The sequence below is a fragment of the Vombatus ursinus genome, unplaced genomic scaffold (assembly GCF_900497805.2).
Source record: "Vombatus ursinus unplaced genomic scaffold, bare-nosed wombat genome assembly UNPS02001419.1, whole genome shotgun sequence".
In the NCBI taxonomy this organism is placed as follows: Eukaryota; Metazoa; Chordata; class Mammalia; order Diprotodontia; family Vombatidae; genus Vombatus; species Vombatus ursinus.
The window spans coordinates 9,322,752-9,340,549 of record NW_020941197.1 but is presented as its reverse complement, the minus strand read 5'-3'; the positions used below and the strand labels follow the sequence as shown (position 1 = coordinate 9,340,549).

General features: G+C 38.7%; 1 protein-coding gene across 1 annotated transcript in view; it reads right to left on the bottom strand.

The window, feature by feature from the left end:
• Positions 1-2,665: 2,665 nt before the first annotated feature.
• NXPE3 (neurexophilin and PC-esterase domain family member 3) overlaps positions 2,666-17,798 on the bottom strand; it is a 47,711-nt gene continuing 32,578 nt past the window's right edge. Inside the window, exons 6-7 of the mRNA XM_027865881.1 lie at positions 9,267-9,473; positions 2,666-3,277 (exon numbers count right to left, since the gene is read on the bottom strand). Coding sequence (XP_027721682.1) covers positions 2,727-3,277; positions 9,267-9,473 — 758 coding nt within the window. The 3' untranslated portion in view covers positions 2,666-2,726. The remainder of the gene's footprint in view (positions 3,278-9,266; positions 9,474-17,798) is intronic.

The following is a 17,798-nucleotide window of genomic DNA, read 5'->3' as shown; positions in this document are numbered from 1 at the left end:
TCTCTCTCTCTCTCTCTCTCTCACACACACACACACACACACACAGTTAAGAACCTCTACTCTTTGGTCACAATGTTGATGTGATGAATGGATACCTGTGACATTATTGCCATTATTTTGAGATGGTATTCCTATGGCTAAAAAGATATGAATTATAACCTGAATTTATCAAAGCCCTTTCCTTACTACCATATAAAGCTATTACATAATGTAGAGCCTTTTTAGTTAATTCTCCAACTGTATCTTCCATATGAAGTGAAGGATGAAAAGGAAATCTTCATTCAATTTAATGTCAACTCAAAGAGAGAGTAACATACACACTCAGCTGGATGTAGAAATCTATCTTACCTTATAAGGAAGTAGGAGGGGAGGGGGACAAGAAAAGGAGGGGGCTGATAGAAAGGAGGGCAGATTGATGGGGGGATAGTCAGAAGCAGAACAATGGTGAGGAGGGACAGGACAGAAGGAGAGAGAGACAAAAGTATAAACGGGAAAAATAGGATGGAAGGAAATAAGTTAGTAATCATAACTGTGCATGCGAATGGGATGAACTCTCTCTCATAAAACGTAAGCAGATAGCAGAGTGGATTAAAAACAAGAATCCTACAATATTCTGTTTACAAGAAACACATTTGAAGCAGAGAGACATACACAGAATAAAGGCAAAAGGGTGGAGCAGAATATATTATGCTTCAGCTAAAGTAAAAAAAAGGAGTAGCAATCATGATCTTAGACAAAGCAAAAGCAAAAATAGATCTAATTAAAAGAGACAAGGAAAGAAACTACATCTTGCTAAAAGGTACCATGGACAATGATGTAATAGCAATACTAAATATATATGCAACAAATGGTATAGCATACAAATTTCTAAAGGAAATAGAGAGCAAAACTACCCTAGTAGAGAACCTCAACTTTCCCCTCTCAGAACTAGATAAATCTAACCAAAAAAATAACAAGAAAGAAGTTAAGGAGGGGAATAGAATTTTAGAAAAATTAGATATGATAGACCACTGGAGAAAACTGAATGGGGATAGAAGGAAATGTACCTTTTTCTCAGTGGTACATGGCACCTACACAAAAAAATGACCATGTATTAGGACACAAAAACTTCATAATCAAATGCAAAAAGGCAGAAAAATTAACTGCATCCTTTTCAGATTATGATGCAATAAAAATTACATTTAACAAAGGGCCATGGAAAGATAGATAAAAAATTAACTGGAAACTAAATAAACTTTGAGTGTGTCAAAGAACAAATCATAGAAAAAATCATTAATTTCATTAAAGAGAATGACAATAATGAGATAACATACCAAAATTTATGGGATGCAGCCAAAGCAGTACTTAGGAGAAAAATTTATATCTCTAAATGCTCACATCAAAAAAATTGAGAAAGAACAGATCAATGAATTCAGAATGCAACTTAAAAAACTAGAAAAAGAACAAATTAAAAATCTCCAATTAAATACCAAATTGGAAATCCTGAAAACCAAAGATAAGATTAATAAAATTAAAAATCAGAAAACCTTGAACTAATAAATAAAATTAAGAAGAAAAAAAAACAATAACAAAGATAAACCTTTGGTTAATTTGATTTAAAAAAGAAAGAAGAAAACCAAATAATCAGCATCAAAAATGACAATCTAAGTGAAATGTATGAATATTTTTTAAAAAATATAAATAGAAAAGAAAATAGAATACTTAAATATCCCCATTTTAGAAAAAGAAATTGAATAAGCCATTAATGAATCCTAAGAAAAAATCCCCAGGGCCAGATGGATTTACAAGTGAATTTTACCAAACACTTAAAGAACAATTAATTCAAATACTACATAAACTATTTGGGAAAATAGGCAGAATCCTGCCAAATTTCTTTTATGACACAAATATGGTGCTGATACCTAAGCCTGCAAGAGCAAAAACAGAGAAAGAAAACTATAGACCAATTTCCTTAATGAATATCAATACAAAAATTTTAAATAAAATATTAGCAAGGAGATTACAGCAATACATCACCAGGATCATACACTATGACCAGGTGAGATTTATACCACGAATGCAGGGCTGGTTCAATATTAGGAAAACTATCAGCATAACTGACCATATCAATAATAAAACCAACAGAAATCATATGATTTTCTCAACAGAAACACTAGAGATCATAGGAATAAATGGAGCTTTCCTTAAAATGATAAGTAGTACCTATCTAAAACCATCAGCAAGCATTATCTGTAATAGGGATAAGCTACAAGCCTTCCCAATAAGATCAGAGGTGAAACAAGGATGCCCATTATTCAATATTGTACTGGAAATGAAATTAGCTTCAGCAGTGAGAAGAAAAAGAAAATGAAGGAATCAGAATAGGCAGTGAGGAAACAAAACTGTCTTTGCAGGTGATATGATGATGTACTTAAAGAATCCTAGAGAATCAACTAAAAAACTACTTGAAATAATTAACAACTTTAGCAAAGTTGGAGGATATAAATAAACCCACATAAATCATCAGCATTTCTACATATCACCAACAAAGTCCATCTCTATCTCTAGTCTATCTCTAAGTAAGAGATAGAAAGAGAAATTCCATTTAAAATAACTGTAGACAGTGTAAAATACTTACAAGTCTACTGCCAAGACAAACCCAGGAACTATATGAACACAAGTAAAAAACACTTTTCACATGATTTAATGCCAACACTCCCTCTAGAAGGACTTCCCAAAGGGCAAAGCTAAGTCTTCGCTGGACACACAAAAGAAAAGAACATGTCAAGCTGGTTCTTGACAATTACTACGTCTGGATGCAGCTTGTGCGGTAGGTAGTGGGCGAGTGTCATCTCCCAGGCATCCACTAAGTACACGCCTACCCCCGAGAACATCTTCCTTAGAATGGTGTCAAGCTGAAAAGAGAACCAGTCACTGTTGAAAAGGCTAACTTCGGGCCCCAGTTCCTGGACATTGGCTGTCCGGATAACTACCACAGTCTTTGGACTCCGGTCTAGGAGGCGGACAATTGCCCGGCGAATGTTCCTCAGCCGCCGGATGTAAACTTCTAAGGGGAAGGTGCTGAAGTGAGACCATATGGCTATGGCCACCACGGTGCTCCTCCCTCCCACGATCCTGTTCAGCTCGTTGGCCACATAGTGTAGCTCGTTGCTTAAGACAGTAGTGAATCGGATGGGAGGCCCATGACAGCGGTACTGTAGCAAAATGTTGTGTTTCAAATCCACTGCGAGGTAGGGGCCCACATTTTTAGGACTGCCCAGGTTAAACTCCACCAAATCTGAAACATATATTTGCATAAAGACATTCAACAATAAAAACAGAATACTTTTCTCTCTTACCTCCCTTACCTAAAGGAATCAAAGACATCTATCTGAATGAAGGCAAAATAGAAATTATCAGCCAGAAACCCCTAAAATGTAAGGAGGAGGGTTTATTTGGATAGTATATATTTATTTACAAAGGAAATGGAAGAAGAAAACGCTTCACATGGGTGATACAATTGAAAAAGCACTTAATTTGGAGTGAAACAGCCCACTTTCAAATATTAATTCTGCCACTTATTACTTATGTTACTTTGGTTGAGTCATGTGACTTCCATGAGCCTCAGTGTCCTTATATGTAAAAAAAAATTAGTGGGCTGGTATCATCAATAAACCTCCGAGGTCCCTTACAGTTCTAAATTTATGATGCCACAAACCCCTTTAAATTTATTAGCTTATTGCTCTAGCATAGGTGGAACTGAACTTGCTTAAAAAAGAAAAGTCCAATTGCCAGAAATGTAACTACTGACGTTTTCTGCATCCAAGGCTCCTTGGGGGGAAAAAGGTTGATTTCAGTGTAACGTTGTCCACCAGAACAAGAAATCTTGCTGTATTAGGTGGTCACTATATTCAAGAAAATCAGCCTGCTACTTTCATTTTACGTCCCAAGAAGCAAAATGTAAACTTTATAAGTCAGATGGTCAACAAGCATTTATTAAGCGTCTATGCTCCAGGTGCTGTGCTAAGCACAAAACAAACAAAGGCAAAGGATGGTCCCTGCTTTGAAGGAGCTCACAATCTAATGGGGGAACAACATGTAGACAACTATGTAGAAACAAAATAGATACAGGACAAATTGGAAATAATCAACAGAGGAAAGGCACTAATATTAGATAATGGCAGAGAATTAGTGCTGGGCACATAGTAAATGCTAAGGAATTTTTCACTGAATTGAAAATGGAGGAAAGTATAAACTGGAGACTGACTATAAATTTTGGTACATTAATGTAATGGAATATTACTATGTCATAAAATATAATGAACATGATCAAGTCAGAGAAGCAAAGGAAGATATAGAATGGAATAAACAGAGCCAGGAAAATAATACACACAATGATTACAATCACACAAATGGAAAGAACAACAAAACTGAATGCTATCCAACTATAATTACTAAGCTTGGCCCTAGAGAACAGTTAAGAAAATGGACCTCCTTCGCTTCACTGCAAAGGTAAGGGACTATGGGTATGGACTATTGCATATACTGGCAGACATGGTCAATGTCTGATTGGTTTTGCTGAACTGTTTTTTTTTTCTCTTTCTCTTTTATTCTTTGTTACAAAGGTTGACTTGCTGGGTGCTGGAGGGAGGGATATACTCAGAAATGAAAGTTTTATAAAAACAAAAGACTAATAAAGAAAAAAGAAAATGGATCAAGGAAGCAATGACATATCTTTCATTGGTTGGTTTCATTCTATGGCCAGGTCAATTTCCCTAAAGAGAAATCTGTCTCTCAAACAAGTGCAAAAAGACTAATAACTCTCAAGCGAAAAAAAAAAATACTTTCCTCTTTCCAGTCTCATTATCTAAACTGTACCCTTTTGTCACAGTCCAGTTCACATCCCACCTCCTCTTCAAAACCTCAGATTTCCCCAGTCCTCAGCAATGCCATGCTCCTACTCTGAACCCCTAAATACAGGAGTTCTTAGTCTGAGGTCTGTGAGCTTCTCGTTGTTTAATGTAGTTTGATGACAGTATTTCAATATAGTTGTTTTCCTTTGTAATCCTAGGTATTTTATTTTATACATTTAAGAAGGGGTCCATAATAACAACATTTAGTACCTACATCAATTGGGGGTGTGGTGGTCATTGAAAATAAACTTGATTTTCTCTATTAAGCTTCCAAAATTATCCAGCTGCCCATGTGATATGTGGAATCTTCCATACACTCAGTCTTCCTGGATCAATATTTATTAAGTCAATTTCAAGCTGAACAGTATTCTGTGGCCAAATTAGTTTAGAAAATGTTGTCTTGGGCAATCGTTGGCCTCTCTTAATCCTCCCACTTAATTCATTACTGTTTATCTTCCAGACACACTTCAGTGGAATGAAAGCTGAAGTCCTCCAAAACTAATAAATGCCATTCTTCCTTCTGCATGGATCATGTCTGATTACCAGGATTATGCTTTACCTAGATGACAACTGGAGGTTATAAAACACGAAACCGATCAAGATGGTTCTGATGCCTTTCAGTTGTCAAAGAAAAGACCAATCAGTTTTGGAAGAAAGCTACAGGCTAACTAGCCATAACCTCCTCTTGGGCCTGGGCTATGACAATCTACTTTGTTCAGTACCGTACCAGTATAGATATTTAATGTTTCTTGATGATTTTCATTCATTCAACAAATAGTGCCTATGTTAGGTAGTGGGGAGAAATACACTCCCCAAAGGAGGTATTATGGAATAGCAGAACAAGCCCTGCCTCTAAAACCAAGAGACCTGTGTTCAAATGCTACCTTCAAAGTTTTTACCTGTGTTACTTTGGTAACACAATCACTTAAGTAAGCAAGTGACTTAACTTCACCGGGCCTCTGTTTTCACATCTGTAAAATTAAGTCATTGGACTAATCTCAGATTTCTTCCAGCTTTGGATCTGTGATCCTATGGGGCCTCCATAGGATAACTGCGATAATCTATCACACAGAGCTGAGACATGTGACACAGTTAAATTTAAAATAAATTAAAATATGAAGTTTTTATAAAGTATTTTGAGATCAGATACAGGAGAAAATGCTATCATCTGTGTAAATCAGAAAAAGCCTCATTTAGGAGAAGGCATTTGGGCTGGACTTTGAAGTACAGGAAAGCTGCCAACAGATAAAAATGAGGAAGGAAGTAGGAATTCCATAAAGATCAGCATGAACAGAGGTGGGAAAGCATGGAATGTCTTAGAAAGATGGCAGGAGGCTAGAGCATTGTCATTGATCAGTCATTTCAGTCATGTCCAATTCTTTGTGACCCCATTTGGGGTTTCCTTGGCAAGGATACTGGAGTGGTTTGTCATTTCCTTCTCCAGCTCATTTTTACAGATCAGGAAACTGAGGCAAAAAGGGTTAAGTGACTTGCCCATTGTCCCACAGCTAGTAAGCGTCTGAGGCCAAATTTGAAGTCAGGAAGATGAGTCTTCCTGACTCCAGGCCTGGCACTCTATCCACTGTGCCACCTAGCTGCCCAGGAGCCTAGAGTACATTAGAGTTAAGTCTGAAATAACAGGTCAGAACCAGATTGTGAAGGGCATAGAATATAAGGTAAAGGATTCTATTACATATCTGATAAGTAATGGGGATCCACTGAAGGCTGATAAGCAGTGGAGCGATGACAGTGCTTCTGTACCAAGTGTCATGTGGGCATCTAGGTGACACAGATTGAGTTCTAGCCTGGAGACAGGAAGACCTGAGTCCAAATCTGACCTCAGACACTTACTAGCTATGTGTCCCTAGACAAGTCACTTAACCTCTGTTTGACTTAGTTTCTTCAACTGTAAAAATGGTGATAAAATAATAGCATCTACTTCCCAGGGATGTTGTGAGGATCATATAAGATAATATTTGTAAAGTGTTTAGTATAGTGCCTGGCACATAATAAATGCAATATAGTAAGTCCTATATAAATGCTTATTCCCTTCACCCCCTTCAGAACCCCATACCCCTGTGTGCACAGAAATCTACGTGTAGGGTGAATTAGAGAACGATGAGACTGGAGACAGGGAAAGCAGTGAGGAGGCTTGCAATAATTCAAGTGAGATCTATGATGGTACCAGTGGAGTGGAAAAGACAGATGTGAGAGGTTTCAGAGAGAGACTTGAGAGGGAAAAGTGATTAGTGATTGATTAAGCGAATGAATGTGTGGGAGGGAAAACAGGGAGGAATCACACTTTTCCCCAGCTCTGAACTCTCAATTTTGTGCTCTGTGAAACTAGACTAGGCTGTATCACTGTTAAAAAAAAAGAAAAAAAGCCTGAGTTTCTTTCTCCTTTTATGGTAGCATCTACTTCTTCTTTCCCTTTGTAAAAGTAAATTAGTAATCGCAGCTTCTTTTTTCGCAAGCAACAGAGAGTATGCCTCTTTCAATAAGTATTCTGATGCAATAAATTAAGTGATGACCATACATATCAGACTAGAAAGAAGTTCATAACTAATCTTGGAATTCACAATGGCCCCAACCTATCCCCATATTCATTCTCCTCACACACAGAGCTCTCCTAAACCATTTAGCATCTTACTTAATGGAGGGCAAGGTTTCCACTCACCTAAAGCACCATAAGGCAAGAAGGAAAAAAAGATACGTGACTGGCAAATAAAGTTACTATGACTAGTCCTAATCCTGGAGAGATGCTCTGGTACAAGGCAGAAAGAATTCTCCAGTACATGCTAGTCCTCTCCCTAGTAGATCTTCAGCATTAGGGCAGTTGAAAAAGAGACAACATGGTGGTGGTGGGCCATGCTGAGATCACTGTTGTATCACTGCCACCATAAAGCTAGGTCAACCAATCAATAAATGTTTATTAAGTACCTACTATGCACCAGGCTCTATGCTGAGTACTGGGATACAAAAAGAGGCAAAAGACAGTCCCTGCCCTCAAGAAGCTTATAAATTGAAAGTCAAAGCTTTTCCCTACTTGCTTCCCAGGTAAAGCTGGGAACTGAACCAATCAAAGTTCTTGAAGATGCCAACATTTTTGCATAATCACAGAAACTTAGACTAAGAGATCACCTGAGAGGCAGTGGAGTACAGAAGAAAGAGCACAGGACATGCAGCCTGAAAGTCTGAGTTCCTATCCTGACTGCCACTTACTAGCTACCACCATGGATGAATCATATAACATTTCTAAGCCTCAGTCTCTTCACTTGTAAAACGAGAATAATGCCCCGAGTACCTTACAGGGTTATTGTTGTGGGGCAGAAATTGGGTAGGTGGGGTTAACTTTCCACAGTCTCACAACCCTGGACAGCACACCAACACTGTAAGCAAGAAAGTTGTGATTGCAGACCTGGGACAATTGGGTATAACTTTGCTTCCAGGTGGATTGATCTGACACCCACCTGTGGGCCCTTTGGACAACACAAGTGTCCAAGGGGTTTTTGAAACTTTGGTGAGAAGCTCCTGAGACCCTAGTGAACCTCCTTACTGGCTGCTTTTTTTTTTTAACTTCCTTGCCAGTGGTCTTTATTGGTTCTTACCCCTTAGACTGTTTTTTTTTAAAAGCACCTTGAAAATTCCTTCTACCTGATGGTACTGGAATGATTTTAGTAAAAGAAATGTTTGTTTAAAAGCTTTGGGTCTGAGGAATCCACTGCACCAGAAGTAGGCTACTAGTCAACCCTTCACCAGTCCTCCCCACCACAGTTGTTATAAGAAAAGCATTTACATATAATACAAACCTATATGCATGTGAGGAACTATTATTTTTATAATTTTTTTTTGTTTAGTCCCCTCATTTCAAAGAGGAAGAAACTGACTTTTTCAAGGTCACAGATCTAGTCAGTGACAAAGCTACAATCAGAACCTTCGTCTCTCTGACTCACAACCCACAATTCTCTGCACAATGTTGTATTTTCCCCTAGTAACATCAGCTGCCTAATATTTTTCTTGCACTGAAACTGGATATCTGCCAACTATTTTCTGGTTTTTTCTTTAACATTTTATTGATGCCTTTTGTTTTTACATCACAATCACTTCCCAATATTCTCTTCTCTCTCTCTCACCCCAAGAATCACTCCTGTATCAAAGAAAATCAGTTAAGCAAAACCAACTAAGACATCAATCTCTTGTGACAGCATGCACAACATTCTGTACCCATAGTTCTCCACCTCTCTAGTGAGGAGAGAAGGCCGTCACCTTTCTAGCCTACATGAGTGCTTTCCGCACCCTACCCCAAATACCTGGCCATATGTACGATTATTCCCTATATCTCAGAAGTATTTGTTAAAAAAAAAAAGTACCAACCTGGAACAAACGTGATCAGATAGTCAAACCACTGCCTTATGGTAGAGTCACCAAATAAATAAACCATTTTTCCTTGTAAGCATTCTGTAATGTTGTCAGGTTCGTTAAACTGGTGCATCTTGAACTTTCTAGGCCTCCACTGGTTTTTGTAATAATAACCAGAAGGGAAGTTTTCCAAGCTTTGAGAGGGTTCAGGGTCATTTGCTTCTGGAAAGACAAAAGAAAATCCTTGAAAATCTCCTAGACACCAGAACAAAAAAATTCCCAGTGTGATGACATAAATGTGTTGATATACACATAATTTTTTATTCCTGCTCTAACACCTAAAAGAATTCCCCCCTTACTTTGTCCAGCCACACACAGAAGTCTCTGCACTGCACACAAGTATCGTTCTTACAGGTGTGAAGTGAGTATGATGATGCTCTGGGGAGAATGGAAGATAAAAGCAGCTGAATTTTCCTCTGGGTATGTACAGTCTCATTATGGTTGAAGGAAATGGAAGAAGATCAAAAGAAACAATTATGTGAATATAAGCACTGAATTCAAAACACTTGCCAGACACTGCTTCATTTCTCACCAGAGGTAGATGCCAACTTACACAGTTACTTTACAAGACATAAGTGGAACCACACAGAAGTGATATAACTAGTCCACAGTAAACCAGTGATGAGGGCATAGAGATGTCTCTTGTAGTCCATCCACTGTTCAACGTTTTATACATGTGTAGTCTCTCACCTAGATTATAGCAAGGGCCTCTTATCTAGTCTCTATACTTCCAGTCCAGCCTCCATCTAATCTACGCTATACACACCTTACATACTGGTCCTTCTGGTGAACAGGAGGGATCACATCACTCCACTGCTCAAAACCCTTCAAAGGCCTCCCCATTGTCCAAATATGCATCAAACTCCTTAGCTTGGCATTCAAGACTGTCCACAATGTCCCAGCCTGTCTTTACAATCTAATTTCATTGTACTTATCTTCATATACTCCATGCTCCAGACAAACTGAACTACTCATGGCTCACCACATATATCCCATGCTCTCCTCTCTTTGCTCATCCAGCTTTATGTCATATCCTTCCTCCTCCCTCCATCTATATCCTACTTATCCCTCAAGGCCAAATCAAGTGCCCCCTTCATAAAATTTTCCCAAACTAGAACCAAGTAAATTCCTAGCTTCAGATGATTAAAGGAGGCTATGAAAGGGATAAATTTCAATGTACTTTGAAAAAAAAATGCTTCCAAGACATTTTTTTATTTTCTTTTGGATTTTTGTTGAAGGTTTACACTTGATAGCTTATATTACTCATTCAAATACAGTCTTTTTTTTTAAATGGGCAATTTTGAATTCTCTTTTACATCACTCCCTTCTAGAATCTGAGTTCCACATTTAAAGACATTCTGAATGTCCACTCATCGTCTAGTATTTGAAATCCAAATTCTTATGAGTCAGTAAATAAAATGTAAATATGTCTTCTTTCACAGAAACAAATATACAACTCTTTTTGTTGTTTTTGTTTGTTTGTTTTTTGGCTAGGCAACAGGGTTAAGTAACTTGCCCAGGGTCAAACAGCTAGTTAGTGTTATGTGTCTGAGGCCGGATTTGAACTCAGGTCCTCCTGAATCCAAGTCTGGTACTCTATCCACGATGCCACCTAGCTGCCCACAAATGTACAACTCTTAAACTATTATCTAGAGCTCTTGGTATCATCTGTGCTCCTTGGAACTATTCTGTTTCTCATTCTTTCCAAAGAACTTTAGCTAAAGATGTCCTGTTGTACCAGGGCACATAGTTAAACATCCTTCTTAGACATGTGACAATTTTTCATGGGCTCAGAATCTAAGTTTACTCATCAGTCATCTAAGGTTTCATACAGGTTAACTGGAGGCATTATTCAGGAATGATGCTTTTCTGTTATGTATCAGATACATTATTATTAAGAATACTGCATTTCACATTATAAACAATAACTATTTCAATTCAATGTTAATTATATTTACTATCAGAAGTAAGTCAAGCAAATCAAATCAATTACTGTACGTGACATTCGTTCTTAAGGGATGTGACAATAACAGAAAAGTGAAAACATATGCCTACACTGCCCCCCTATGGTCATCTGATGCAGGAGTCATATTCTGGATGCAACACTATTATTTCAGTCAAACTATAATTAGGTTGTGATTCATTTGTAAGTCAGCTGTTTAGAACTCAGGGGAAAAATTCCCAGAGTAAGGTTTTTGAGGCAATCAGGATTAAGTGACTTGCTCGTGGTCACAAAACTAATCAGTTGGATTCGAACACAGGACCTCCTGACTTCAGGCCTGGTGCTCTATCCATCCAATACTGCCCAGAAGAATAAGATTTTAAGTAATGGTTAGGTTTCCAAGCTATTCCACAAAATCCTATTTTACACATAATATAACTGAAATATAGATAAATATATTTTGTGGAAGAAAAAAATCAGTATTCTGCATTTCAAGCATATTTTCCCAAAGGCAAATTTATTAACTGAATTAATTCAATGTGTGGAATAAGACTTTTTTTGGATATGGCCAATATGAAATTTGTTTTGCTTGACTATACATGTTCATAATGGCTTTTGTTTTTCTTGCTTCCTCAACAGCAGAGAGAGGAGAGAGGGGGAGAAAGACAATGCAGATCTGAATATAAAATAAAATTTAAGAAATTAATTCTAAGTATCTATACTTAGATAAAAATCAAAAGGGACAGAAGTCCACCTTGCCTTTAAAAAGTTAATATTTTTTATTTTTAAAACCTCTCTACTCAAACCATTTTTGAGTTCCCATTTTTAAAGTTCAAGAACAAAGAAAAATTTCACTATAGAGATTAAGCAGGAAGACAAAATCCAAACAACAGTTTTGTCACAAGAATGACAACTTTGGGTACATCCTGGAAAATTATCTTTGTAACCTGGCCAAGACATGGATAAAGGGAGGCAAGTAGTGTTAGGACTACTATGTACCATGGGTCCTCCTCACCTCCCCTGACAACATGGGGTGAGCTGGTTTCTATCCCACCCCCAACCTGAAACTTGATTTGGGGGGGGGGTTAGGGGGAGAGTGTTAAGGCACAAGCTATACCTTCCTTCACACAACTTCCTGGTAGCCACTGGCTAAATTAACATTCCTTCCTAGTCACTTAAGGACATAAAAAAGGGCTGCACTGGAATGAAGGGAGGTCCTTCAGATTTAGAGATGTCCCAAGAAACACTGTGCCCTGCTGACCAGATGATCCATTTCCAACGGGGAAGGAGAGATATTTTCCCAAGCTAAGTGTTGGAATATCCTTACTGGATATCCTTTCTATGCTATGGCTTCTTTTGTTAACTCTTAAACAACCTAGGAGTGCCTCATTTTATTGCAGAAGAGGGTAAAAAACCTCAATCAGGCCCACCCCTCACTAGATTACAGCTTAAGTGGATTAATCAAGTCCTTGTTGTTCAGATGTGTTCCACTCTTTGGGACTCTGGGGACCATACTGTCAAATGAAGTTTTCTTGGCAAAGATACTGGAGTGATCTGCCATTATCTTCTCCAGTGGATTAAGGCAAACAGAGGTTAGGTAACTTACCCAGGGTCACACAGTTGGTAAGTATCTGAGGCTACATTTGAACTCAGGTCTTCCTGAGTTCAGGTCCAGAGTTCTATCCACCCAGCTCTTGGGTTATTGCTACCTGGTCTTCTGCAACAATGAAGAATGAAGATCAACAATTCTGTCTTGAGGAAGAATAAAGCTCCTCCTTGAATTCTGACTTAGTTTCCTTTTAGAAAGTGGTTTAAAAAGAATGTTAAAAGGACTTCAGATGAAGATACTGATTAAGTATTGAAAAAAGGTTTTCTGTTCTGGTGGGACCAAAGACTTTAAACAAAAACTGGGATACTACGACTTCTTAATATTATTAAAAGAGAGAAGCAGCAAGAAGTTTAGTATGCTTTAGTATGCTTTCCATATGCATGTATCTGTAGGCATATATATGTGTGCATGTTTATATAGACTTAAATGCATATAAGTATATACTGTAATTTGCAATAAAACATGGTAGAAAACAATATTGATGTAATACTGTCTCCCTCTCCTTCATGCCCTCATCTCTCTATCTCATTCACATTTGGCCTTAACCTTAGAGCACAACCTAATGTTCCCCTCAAGGTGGGTCAGGATGACTAGCCACAGTCTAGAGTTGTCGAAGGAGGGAGAGAATCAAAGGATCTTGGAATATTGTAACTGGAAGAAACATTAGAATGAATCCTTTTCATGGACGGCCTACATCTCATCAGTTCCCAAGCCCAATGGATTACAATGTCTTTGCAAGTGCAAGGCCTAGGCAGAAAGTTGCTAACTGCTGATCAAAAACAGCTGAGCAAATTAGACAGAGTAAAAACAAAGAAGGAAAAACAAGCTGAACAAACAGAAGGAAATCCTGATCTACGTAATGAGGTAGAAGGGTGGAAGATTTAACAATGAAGAAAAAGGGACAATTAAACAGGAAAAGCTAAGTAATATCTGAGGCTCTTCCTGAGGAATTGAATACTCTGAAGAGGAAACAGCTACTTGAGATTCAAACCATCCTTAAATGATCCACAGATGACATCAGGAGAGAGATCAACTAAATAAGGGTCAGAGGAATGAAAGATAAGTAGTGATGGTAGAAGGGGTTTGTTGTTGTTGAGTTGTTGTTCGGTTGTGTCTGACTCTCTGTGACCCCATTTAGGGTTTTCTTGGCAAAGATACTGGAGTGGTTGGCCATTTCCTTCTCTAGCTCATTTTACAGATGAGGAAACTGAGGCAAACAGGATTAAATCACTTGCCCAGGGTCACACAGCTAGTAAGTATCTGAGGCCATATTTGAACTCAAGAAGATGAGTCTTACTGACTTCAAGCCTAGCGCTCTATCCACTGTACCACCTAACTGCCCATGGTTTTTCTTGCTGGTACTGAGGGGTACCAAGAGTGGTTATTACACTAATAATAGAGAGGTATGCTATCTTTCCAGGGCATGTATCTAATACGTGACAGAGAACCTCCCAAAACTTGCTAAATCTCTTGGGCAATACACACTTCTGGTAATGCAAGAAAAAGACCATGATGATCATGCCAAAAGGAATGTAGGAACCACTGGTAAGGAATATGAAATCCTGCACTGAAATCTGCAGACCTAAGGGGCACTGGTGGTATATTCATCACTGCTACCAAGAGAAAACAAGGGGCTTCCTAAGAGTAAGACAGATTTAGGAAGTAAGTAGCTGGCTAAGATGATGGTGGCTGAGAATGGGATTTGGATACATGGAGTATGGCTTAGAGCAGCAATGATAGACTTCTGACCACTGATGCGGCAGTTAGTAAATTCACTTAACCTCTCAGCCTCAGTTTCCTCATTTGCAAAATGAGAACATTATATAACAATAGCTAGCATTTATGTAATGCTCTAAAGGTTTGTAAAGTACTTTACATATACAATTAATACAGGCTAATCAAAAATGCATTTACTTGGAGTCCTGCATATCCAAGCAAAAGGACTTTAATCTGAAAAGATAGGGAGGAGGAAAGTGCCTATATTTATCTATCAATGTCAATATCAGACAAAAGCTGTAACACAGAAAGAAGAATAGCAGTTAAGATACTCAGTAAATACCAGAAACCAAAATCCAAGAAAAGAGCTAGGAATAAAACCAATAGTTTTGTCTATAAGCAAATGAACCACCAGAAAGGTGAACTAAGATCTTAATTAAAGAACACACGCTTAACCTCATAGTTCACTGAAATTTGGTAAGCCTGGACCCCATAACTTGAAAAAAGCACTGGAAGGATACATATTATTTCAAAGGAACAGAATAAAAAGGAATAGCACTGTGAATAAAGAAGATGTATTCGCAAGAAAAATTCTAGGAACCAGAGGAGTACTGCATGGGTGAAACGTATGGAAAAAAATTTGGACTTTTTGGTACTGGCAAAAAGTACAAAACTTGATCAGTGAAACAGACTACATAAACAAAACCCAGAAAAAAATTAACTTAGAGTTTTATAAATCCCAGGATACAAGCCAATGAGAAGACTCCCTATTCAACATGAATTACTAAGAAAGCTAGAAAGCAGTTTGGCAGATATATACATGATTATGATTCCTGCTTTTTCTTTTTCGGTGTTTAGCTACTTAGAAGGTTAAAACACTGAATCAATCATTAAATCAATAAGCATAGTTCTAAATTTACAACTCTCTTTATCCATGCAAATCAACTTTCCTTGCAACACCATAGTCTCAAAGAGTTGTCTGAGGCATTGAGGACTCAAGCAATTTGCCCAAGGTCTCACAGTCAGTATATGTCAGAGGGAGGATTTCAACTCAGGAGTTTCTGGCCCCAGTTGTTACTATTATTATGATAAGTTTGAATTGTTTCCTGATCAAAATCTAGCTATGAAAGTACTGATCCAGCCTGAGAGCTCTTGAGGACTTAGTATTCCCTCTCCCTCTCAAACTGTAATGTATGTATTTATTTGGACGAAAGTTATATGGGCCCGCTAGGTGGCGCCATAGTGCACAGATTGCCAGTCCTGAAGTCAAGAAGACTCCTCTTTCTGAGTTCAAATCCACCCTTAGAGATTTCCTAGCTGAGGACCCTGCGCAAATCACTTACCCCTGTTTGCCTCAGTTTCCTCATCTGTAAAATAAGCTGGAAAAGGAAATGGCCAACCACTCCAGGTCTTTGTCAAGAAAACCCCAAATGGGGCCATGAAGAGTAGATACAACTGAACAACAAAAAGTTGTATCCTCCCAATAGAATGTAAACTCATTGAGGACAAGGACTGTCTTTCATTTTGTCTTTGTATCCCTAGCACGGTAGTTCTCAAAGTTCTTTTGTACATGGCAAAACATTCTTTGCCATAAGGAATCGTGGCACATTTAATATTTAAGTTGGCAGAAGAACACCTCTGGGGATAAAGCTGCAACTGTGAACTTTCCAACCAGGCCAGGAACCGCAAGCAGCAAACGTCAGCTCGGGGTGGGGTAGGGTGGAGGCTGAGGAACATGGAAGTCTTCTGGGGAGGGAGGTTTTGTGGCACATGTTTTAGGAATCACTATCCTAGTATAATACCTTGTACTCCACACATAGCAAGTTCTTTATAAATTTGAACTGAATCGAATTAAATGCAGTCCCCCACCCCAAGCTGAAGATCAGATATTTCACAGAGGCTTTTGACAGGCAGTGTAGCAAGAGCATTGGTCTTGCAGGGAAGGAAACAATTATTTATTTATTAAGCGCTTTACAAATATTATCTCATTTGAGCATTACAACAACCCTTCAAGGTAGAAACTATTATGAACCCCAGTTTACTGTCGAAGAAATTAAGGCAGGCACAAGTTAAGTGACTTGCCCAGAGTCACACACATACTGCCTGAGGCTAAACATGAACTCAGGTCTTCCTGACTAGACGTCCCAGAGTTCTATCTACTGTACCCCCTAGCTACCTCAAGGAAAACTGGTTGTTAAGCCCTCCTCCACCACTAATTGTGTAGGCAAGTAACCCGTCTGAATTTCCACAGCTGTGAAAGGAAAAAGGTTCACTCTAATTTCCATTCCCAGTTACAATATTCCAGGATTTTATGATCCTGTCTTTAGAGATCTTTCCTGGAACAACTCTAGACTGTGGCTAGTCATCCTGACCCACCTTGAAGGGAACATTAGGTGTGCCCTCAGGCTAAGGCCAAAGTGAATGATCTGGCTATAAAAAACAGCTGTGAGCATAAGGATACATTAGTTTGGCTACAGCACTCCCTGGTGGTCACCAGAATATACATCATCCAAGTAACCCCAACCAAGCTCCTTCATACTAAAATTTACTATTTCAATGCAATACTTACACTTTGCACTTGCCAACTCTACATTTATTACCAGCTTCTCATTTACAAAACTATCCTATTCATCCTCATCCAGATTTGGTTCCTTCATTAAAATTCTCACTATTGTCTTCACCAGTTCTTGAGGTTTACTTCCTACTAAATAATATATGGTAGACTCAGTGTCTAAAACCTATAGATACTCTTATCATAAAGCACTAAATATTCCAAAATTTAGATTCCTCTCAGGGGCTTTCCTCACAAAGCCACCTGTCAACATCGAGGGGAGATGGCAGTCTCTTTCAAACTAAAGAGGGCTGAGCTTACTCATACAATCACTGGAAATCAGAGCTCCAAGAGGTCTTAGGAAACATCTAATTTGACCGCTTTATTCTATAAAGAACGTGGTGGAGAGAACAGTTAAGCATGCATGACTAGCAGGCAAAAGCCATCTCATTCTGGAACTTCACTGGGAATAAGAAGAGGTCTCCAAAAAACTGCTGGAAGGAGGTGGTGAAAGAGGGGATGGAGGTGGTCAAAGAAGTGAGACAAGGTAAAGACGGGGGGGGGGGGGGGGGGGGGGGTTGCCCCGACAAGGGGGGGGGGGGGGGGGGGGGGGGGGAAAGAAGGAGGGCGAGGAGCAAGACACCGGAGGGGAGGGGAGGATAAGGACGG